The sequence below is a fragment of the Impatiens glandulifera genome, chromosome 8 (genome assembly GCF_907164915.1).
Source record: "Impatiens glandulifera chromosome 8, dImpGla2.1, whole genome shotgun sequence".
Taxonomy (NCBI): Eukaryota; Viridiplantae; Streptophyta; class Magnoliopsida; order Ericales; family Balsaminaceae; genus Impatiens; species Impatiens glandulifera.
The window spans coordinates 27,767,080-27,775,928 of NC_061869.1; the positions used below are offsets into that span (position 1 = coordinate 27,767,080).

The 8,849-nt window shown below is 34.1% G+C and overlaps 1 protein-coding gene across 1 annotated transcript; it reads left to right on the forward strand.

Annotated features, from left to right (window-relative positions):
- Positions 1 to 581: 581 nt before the first annotated feature.
- Positions 582 to 5,416, forward strand: LOC124912350 (transcription factor LRL2-like). The gene is made up of 7 exons (XM_047452959.1): positions 582 to 1,100; positions 1,171 to 1,260; positions 1,344 to 1,496; positions 1,599 to 1,664; positions 4,063 to 4,128; positions 4,715 to 4,783; positions 4,973 to 5,416. The coding sequence occupies exons 1-7, from the start codon at positions 603 to 605 to the stop codon at positions 5,270 to 5,272; spliced, it is 1,242 nt and encodes a 413-aa protein (XP_047308915.1). The 5' UTR covers positions 582 to 602; the 3' UTR covers positions 5,273 to 5,416.
- Positions 5,417 to 8,849: the final 3,433 nt, after the last annotated feature.

Below are 8,849 nucleotides of genomic sequence, written 5' to 3' on the forward strand. Positions count from 1 at the left end.
GCTATTCACGCATTTTCATCTAAAACGTGTTAATCAAGTCACGCATTTTAGATGAAAATGCGTGAATGACATTTATCGTAAATGAGCGGCAAATCAGGCGCGCGAGGGGTATTTCAGACTTTTCGCATGACAAAAATGCCCATTTTACAAACATTAGCAGGCGCGAACCTTTTTTGGAATTAACGCTATTAGTAGGTCCATTTCATCAAATTTCCCATTTCATCAAGTTTCTAGGAACTAAATATCTCTGATTTTTCGTGTTTTATAACTGCTATTCAGTATTTGATATTTGAAGAAATCAAACTAGTCCTTATCTTCAACTGCATGCTCTGGTAACGAAGAAGGCATCGCGTTCATGTCCTCGTTGCGATTTCCTCTCTCCATAGCCAAACATCCGTCGCCTGCTTGAGATTTTGAAGTTTGTGCTGAGGACAGAACCAGAGAGACTTCTCTCTCTCTCCAATCTCTAGCATTTTCCGATTCAGGTAAGCAACGAAATCTCTATTATCTCTCCCCATTTTTCTGTCCTACTAAGTCGCATCGCAATTCGCACACGTAAACATTGGCCAATTGATATTTATATCGTGTTTATTGTTGAAGTTATGCAGCCATTAGGAACAGAAATGGAATCGAAGAAATCGGTATTGAAAGAGTCGCAGTTGTCTCAGCAAGACGTCGAAAGTAATCAGAATCTAATTGGAAACAGTCATATGAGCTCGCAATTTGATCCAATGGCTGCGCATGACGACTTCCTCGAGCAAATGCTATCCACCATTGCTGGTAATTCATGCTCGTGGCTTCCAGAACTAAATGTAGGTGCCACGGAGGCAACATCGCCTTGGATTGGATTACATAAATCTCGAGATCTCGTTGCGGAAGATGGATCGCCGGATCCAGACAATGTTCCAAGAGATCCTCATTTCAATTGCGACGATCAATCGTTACTTCTTCCGTCGTCAAAGGTCCTGCAAAATCAGATCAACATCCAGCAACAATTGTTGCTGCAATGCAGCGGCATTGACGGTTCTGTATCCCGCGATTCCATCCTCAGGTCTCTGCCTCTGAACCTTGGCAACGGAGATGATGTCGGTACCAGTCCGGTAAGTTCTTAGAGAAAGAGAGAGACGTAAAAATCGAGGCAATTAATTTTAGGTTATTGACGATTTGCAGGATGGAGCTCTATGCAACGGTTTCACTGGATCTATGCACGGATCAGATCCAAACTCAAACCTATCCCAGCATTTCCACCTTCCTCATCAGGTACCGAATGTAAACAGATAACTCTATTCATAAGTTTTCAGTTGCTTAGAGAGAAGAAAATAAATGAGAAATTTGCATTATAGGGTCAAAATTTCGGCGCGCCGATTCTAATGGGTGCCATGAACGCGATTCCATCTAGCAGCTCGGCCGGAAGAGGAACAACTGAAGCGCAGCCGAGACAGAGAGCAAGGGCCAGGAGAGGTCAAGCCACTGACCCTCACAGCATCGCCGAAAGGGTACGCGATATCTACTTCCTTTCAAGCTTTGCCTCTTCTTCCTTTCTTTAACTTTTGGTTTACTTCTCTGAAAATGATCTTGATTTGGCCTTCAATTTGCAGTTACGGAGAGAAAGGATTGCAGAGAGGATGAAAGATTTGCAAGAGCTTGTCCCTAATGCCAATAAGGTAATTCTCTGAAGTTACTTATTTGATGTTCATACAATTGCTTAAACAGTGGCATTACATCGAGAATATTTTATAGATATTACCAAGAGAAACTAGCCTTGTTTTATAGAAGTCACAAGAAAATGAATTACCTTTGAAATAATTAGTTGTTCAAAACACATCCTCATATACTACATTCAAATCCAAAAGAAATTGAGGATAGAATACAACATTAAAGACATAAGAGATGTTGACTCATCTTCCCCATTCCCAAACCTCGGGAGCTCTACACCTGAATCTTATAGTCATGGAAAAAGGTCTCAATTTCCCTCTAAAACAAGGTGAAAGTTCTGGAAAGAACTTTGGTTGTTCCAGCTATTGTTTGTAGATATATGGGAGAGGGAAAAACTGGGGTTAGACATGTTGATGGTGGTTGCTAGAAACTGAGGTAAGTGTGATTCTAACTGTGGGAATTTTGCTTTATGTAAGAAAATTTTAGTAGAATTGTTTGGGACATTGGCGAAGCGAAATGGGAATCTGATAAATCTAGGAATGACGAAAAGATTTTACCGGAAATGTTTTTCCTGTTGGCAAAAATGTTTTGGAATGATGTGTAGAGATGGTGACTTTCTGCTGGAAGAAAGACACAAAAGTGGTGAAGAGATGGTTAATGATTTTGGAGACGGAAAGAAACAACACGGATGAAATCCAACGTCACAATATTTACAATATGCATGTCATCAAGTGGTTGGAAATTCCATTGTAGCATTTTAAGAGAATCAAACTTTCATTGTTATGAAGTTGATTGTGCCGATTATCTCAACTTCAACTAGAATCCTTTGCATATGAATCTAAACTAGAGCATTATTAAAATTGTTGGTCATGCCAAATTGTAGATTCTCTACCAGCTAGAGTTCTTCATTACTAGTCCAAAATAACTCAATCTGGTCGTCATGAAGCATCCCCCTCTTCATGTGGCTATGCAACCACCAGGGAATGAATTTGAGATTGATTGAAAGAACCCATCAATGAATAGTATTCCCATGATTCTCAACTGGGGTCTTATGGTCTCCAAAAGCTTTAAGGGGGTCTCACAGTAATGTGAAACCTCCAATCTAGCTCTTAGAACACCCTCATAAAGAAGAAAGATTAATCATAAATGATATTCTCTCTAACCTAGCTAACTCTTGGAACTTCCCCATAAACAAGAAAGATGAATCTCTCACCTGGCTTTTGGAACTTCCCCATAAACAAAGAAGATGAATTGTGCATGATATTCACTTTGGATCTCAGCTGAAACATTAGCTCTTTCAATGATTGTACTAGAACTAAAGGGAGCAATGGTAGTGTTTCCTTCTCTCTGTCTTGGGCAGGCCCTTAAGATTATCATGCTCACAATGAAGTAGAGGTTGATACGGTCGTCAACTCCTTTTACAATTACTTGCGTGCAACATATGCAATTTTCTCCCATCATCTACCCTCCAACATTGAAGAAACCAGATGAACTAGGAAGTATGTGCTGAAAGTGGGATGATAATCTAACATTAATCAATAATGTGTTCTCCATCTCCCCTTTCAAGGTTCTACAAGTATCTAGATTTGATAGTGTTGGAGCTCCTTATAGGATAGGTTACAATGATTCGTTGCAAGTATGAGCTTTACGGATTCTATTTCCCCACCAAACCAATCACCACCCATTTTGGCCTTGGTGATTGAAGGTAAATTGTTTTAATTGTGGCTCCTTTAGGGAGAATTGTATGTTTAGGTTGGGCAGAAGAAGTTTTATTCCTTACATAGTCGAAAGAAAGTTGTGTCCGAACAATTAGACTCCTTTAATGGGATCGATATTCACGTTCATGGTAAAATTGTAGGGCTAGTGGCGATGATTGTATCATGGCACAACATTTTGTTTCCTTTGACTCCTTTGGGATTCATTATGGAACTCTAGACTCCTTTAAAGATATCATATTTTTTTTTGGAGATTTTTGACAAGATCCTTAGTGATGACGTTTTGAGGCGTAAGGGCTTCTTATTGTCAACACATTTGACCTCAAAGCCTTAAGTCTAGATCACATATTTTACTTCAATGTTTTCTTCTCTTCTATTGTATTGAAATGACTCTAATAATTACCCTTGGCTGCTTTTTTTTAATGGGAAAATAAAAGGGCTGCTGTCATGAAAAAAGATATGTATATAGAAAATATAAGGCTAATAATTAAAAAATGATTACTTGATTATCTCTTGAAAAAAAAAACAAATCTCTTTTTAGATTATGAATAGAATCTTCTTCAATACAAAGTTTAAAAGTTCCAAACAAACAATTTAGAGTATTTTACTATATCTACTTGTGCCCCGACCAAAACTTTAATGCCTTAAATAGTTGTCATATTGTGTTTTTTTTCTTCTTTTGCGAGGGCAGACCGACAAGGCTTCAATGCTTGATGAGATAATTGATTATCTGAAGTTCCTCCAGCTCCAGGTTAAGGTAAAATTTCTCTAAAGCTTGTTTTATCTAGTTTTTTATTATTATTATTATTTTAGTTGATGATATTAAAATTTTTTCATCAAATCCAGTTCTTATAATGTTTGGGTTTTTTTATATATATATATAAAATAAAAAACTATTATCAAATTTTAATTATTTAATATATCAACTAAAATATTAATGTATTCTTATTTTAATTTTATAAATTTCAAACATATAAAATTATATTAATTAAACCAATTAAAAACACAAATAACTTATTTTTCATAAAAATTAATAATAATAAGAAATCAATTTGATGCCCTTTACAATTGTTTATTTCCAATACAACACTTTGTTGCATAATTATCACCTTCTAATTAAATTATCTCATTGTTTAGCTAGGATTAAAGCCCAATGAATAGTCCTAACTTAACAAATAATTGGATAAATATAGAACAAATCTAACTCAATTAAATATAATTAATTTTCCATTAGCCACTGTCAATGAACTTTTTTATCAATTGCACCATCCCCATTAATCCTTATTATCACTGAGAATAATATTGATAATATTCCACTTAATTTGTCTCTTTAAACTTTCTAGGTTTTGAGCATGAGCAGATTGGGAGGTGCAACTGCTGCTTTCCCCAGAATGGGTGGAGATACATCAGAGGTACTATTACTAGTTAGATAAGTTCAATCACGTGTCTGCACACCATTTATGATACAAAATTCTCGCTCTCTATCCTTCTTATTATTATTCTAGAAATAATTATTCTACATTTCTAATGTTTTTACTAGTATATATAATTAAAAATGGGACTCTAATAACATAAAAATTGTGATTTCATTGATGGATCAGAATAAGGCAGTAATAGGTTCGAGCATTAACAAAGAGGGGACATCAAGCATGAAGGAGCAGCAAGTAGCAAAGTTATTGGAAGAAGATATGAGCTCAGCTATGCAATATCTTCAGAGTAAAGGACTTTGTCTAATGCCAATTTCATTAGCGACAGCTATTTCATCGGCTACATCTATTTCCAACAAAACTACTCATGTCGGGGCATTTAAAAGTGGTGAGCCTTCTTCCCCTAATGTCTCAATAACGACTGTTCAGTCTAACATGGTTAAAGATGTTAATGTCTCTATCTCCAAATCATAATATATATACTTATGATTATTAATGGCTTTTGATTTTTTAATTAAGGACTATCTATAGCAATCAGGGTTCTATCTTTTTATTTATTTATTTAATTTCCTCTGAAATTAACATTGAATTTTATTATGGATAACTTTATGGATTTGTTCTCAACTGTAGTTATATTCTTCTTCTTATATTAATATATAATATTTGTTTTATCTTAATTAGAAAAAAAAAGGGGGGTAAGAGATACAATCTCATAATTATTTGTGCAAACAAACAATAAGTATCTTAATAAATCAAAATTTTATATTTGATTATCATAATAACTTGTGTTTTTTTTTTTAAATAAAAGAGAACTAGCATTATATTTCACAGTTATGTTCTCGTTTAAACTCAAAACGCTTTTAGATAAAATTAAACCCATAATATTTTGATTTTTAAGTCGATTCTTACCATCGACTACTTTGGTGGTCATAATAACTTGGGATTTAATACAAATGATAAAAAATACAATAAGAGATTTCATATTTTTGGTTAAAATATTTGTATGGAAGTTTGATGGATAAACGTAAATTAACACTATAAAAAAATCATTATTTAGCAACTAAAATTTGTAACACAAAATAAAATATTGCAATATTTATAGAATTGTAACATAACTACAATTAGAAAATTAAATGTTATGATCGGTGTCAACAACAGAGAGATAGGGTTGAGATAGGGTTCTGAGTATAGTTAACAACTTTCAATTCGATGTTAATCATGTGAGGGATTAAAATCGGTTTCTATTTTTCACAAATCTTCGCAACCTCTTGAACGGATTCAAGTGCGGAACTGTTTGCTAGATTTGAAACGTTAGGAAAACGAATGCAAAGTGCATAAAGGAAATAAAACACAAAGTTTTATGAATGCCGGAGATAAAACTCTTACGTCACCCCTTCTTCTGTTTCTAGAAGGATACTAACTAGAAGACTTTGATTTGTATAGAGACTACACAAACCCAGTCAAAAACTCATGACTTAACACATCGCCTGTTTTGAACTCCTAACACTCACTGTTGAACAAACAACCCCTGTTCAACTTACAATACTGAAATTTCACTCAGAATTTACAGTAGGTTCTTTAGCAAAGAACACTTAATAATTGTAGATTATTTTCTCGCGTATTAGCTTCAAAGAGTCGAAGGAATGACAATTTTTTTGTATGTCGTCTTCTTCTTTTTCTCTCTATTGTTCTTGTTCTGTCTATATCGGATAGCTCCTCTAGATCAAGATTTTTCTCTTCTTCTTTTTGTGTGTGTAAGAATCAACTTCTCCCTTGCTCTTTAATCTCCTTATATAATGGATTGAAACAATGGTCGCATCTTCTTCTTCGATACGTGTCAGCTATCCATTGGATGTACGCCAGGTGTACGAGAAGGTACACAAAAATAAATTTGTTGGATCGCAGCGTACCGTGTTGTAGTAGAGAATATTCGCCAGAACGTGGTGTACGGGACAATACAGAACGTGGGCTGGTGGAATATTTGAATACGTGGAGGATATACAATTAAAGCGTATTCAACTGTTTAGAAAGACAACTGATAATGAATACTGTTGATTGCCAAGCTGAGTAGATAGACGACTGCTGAAGTAAGGCGTCTGCTCGCGCACTTCTTTAGACTCCCATAGTCTTTATTATATAGAGTGAACACTTAACCACTTCACTACTTAAGATGTTGATTTCTTTTTATATAATTATATAATTGATATGACTAACAATTATATATATATTCTTAGTTTTATCCATTCATTATCAAAATCATTTCATCAATCATCAAAATCAAGTATGTTATTTATCCTAAATCAATTAAGACCTAAATCTAACAATTTCTCCATTTTTTATTATTATTTAATCTAAATTATCAAAACTAAGTGAGTTCATGATTTAAACACAATTCAACATTAAATACTAGAAATTATATCATTTATTATTTCAACAAGAAATTAAAGCATGGTAGAATATATGTTCATAAGAGTGTTACTACAGTTTCAAATTTATTTTATTTGTATTATGGTGGAAAATATTTTAAGAATTTTACAACGCCAACTTTAGAAGTAACATAATTGTTAAAAATGTTATAAAATATGTTACTAAACATTTTATTTTTTTAGAATTTATTATATTGTAACGCGTTTATCAATTTATAATTGGACATAAATATACTTTGCAAACAATATTGATAAAGTCTAATTATTTATTAAAAGATGTTGGAGTATGCTTTAGATTAGCATAGATTGGCATTGGTGACATTTTTCACATAACTGACACATTTCTACTCTATTTTAACAATATAAGTTCAACTTTTTAACTAACTAATATATATATATATATATATAATGATGCTTAATTTTTAAAGTGTTCGGATTGCCGGGTCGAGAGCTGTTGTTAATTTGGATATATATGTGAGAGTAAATGCATACTTGGGTCGGATTGTGGGTTGACCCGCCCATAAACTTAAAACGGTTTAAAATAAAATTAAAAAAACTATAAGTATGGTTCGAACTTGCAACCTAACAAAATAAGTACAACCCTTTAACCATCTAGACTAATAATACTTTATATTTTAAATTCAACACCAAATTTAATGAACGCGGGACATTTTAACAATATAAGTTTAACTTTTTAACTAACTAACTAACTAATATATATATATATATATATATATATAATGATGCTTAATTTTTAAAATGTCCGGATTGCCGAGTCGAGAGTTGTAGTTAATTTGGATATATGTGAGAGTAAATGGACATTTGGGTCGGATTGTAAGTTGACCCGTCCATCAACATTTTTATTGTAATATTTTTTTCTCGGTTTTTATATTATTACTCGTGTAAATGCACGGATACATGCTAGTTGTTATTATGATTCTAGAAATATTTATTGTGAAATATTTGGTGAAAATATTGATTTAAAAAGAATTAAAAACTGATTTTTAATAACCTTTTAAATAAAAATATAATTGCATAACCCTGTGTAGCTGAAATTATGTTTAATCTCTGTCGTAGGATTCTGGACCATCAGATGAGCGCCCAAATCTCATCCAACTGCATAGACGCTCCCACACAATCAAATGTAAAGGAGCCACGCCCGCGCGCCCGCATTGGATCAAATAATGGGATGGAGTAACCCCGTTAGTCAATATCGCGGATAAAATGCAGATGGTGTCAAGCGAAACGCTTTCGTTTCAGCCGTCTTCTTCATTGGAACGCTGCGCTCGCCGGAATCGTGACCTCGTCGATGTCCAATCTTCCAGAAGCTTTAGCTTCGGCCATAGGTGATCAAATTTGTTGATTTATTCTCCTACACGTTCTTCTCGTCAATGCATACGATAACCCTATATCTAGAAGCCTTGTCCCACTGTAGATAAATCTGCTAGTTGCCGAATAAGAAATTAGGGATAAGATCAATGGAGGTTAATTTCGTCTCAAATTAACCCTCCTCAACCGACCTTCCCCTACTATAAATACCCCTCTACCCTTCCACTACCAAATCATCAAAAAATAGCCATCAATTACACCCCAATTCACCTCGGACGAAGACCTGTAAATTTCGA

What these genes read in the sequence shown, in the direction of transcription:
- LOC124912350 (XM_047452959.1), top strand. Translation starts at nt 603, where the DNA reads ATGCAGCCATTAGGAACAGAAATGGAATCGAAGAAATCGGTATTGAAA. An exon ending in ATGATGTCGGTACCAGTCCG is followed by an intron (nt 1,101 to 1,170) that starts GTAAGTTCTTAG and finishes GACGATTTGCAG; the next exon opens with GATGGAGCTCTATGCAACGG. An exon ending in TCCTCCAGCTCCAGGTTAAG is followed by an intron (nt 4,129 to 4,714) that starts GTAAAATTTCTC and finishes TAAACTTTCTAG; the next exon opens with GTTTTGAGCATGAGCAGATT.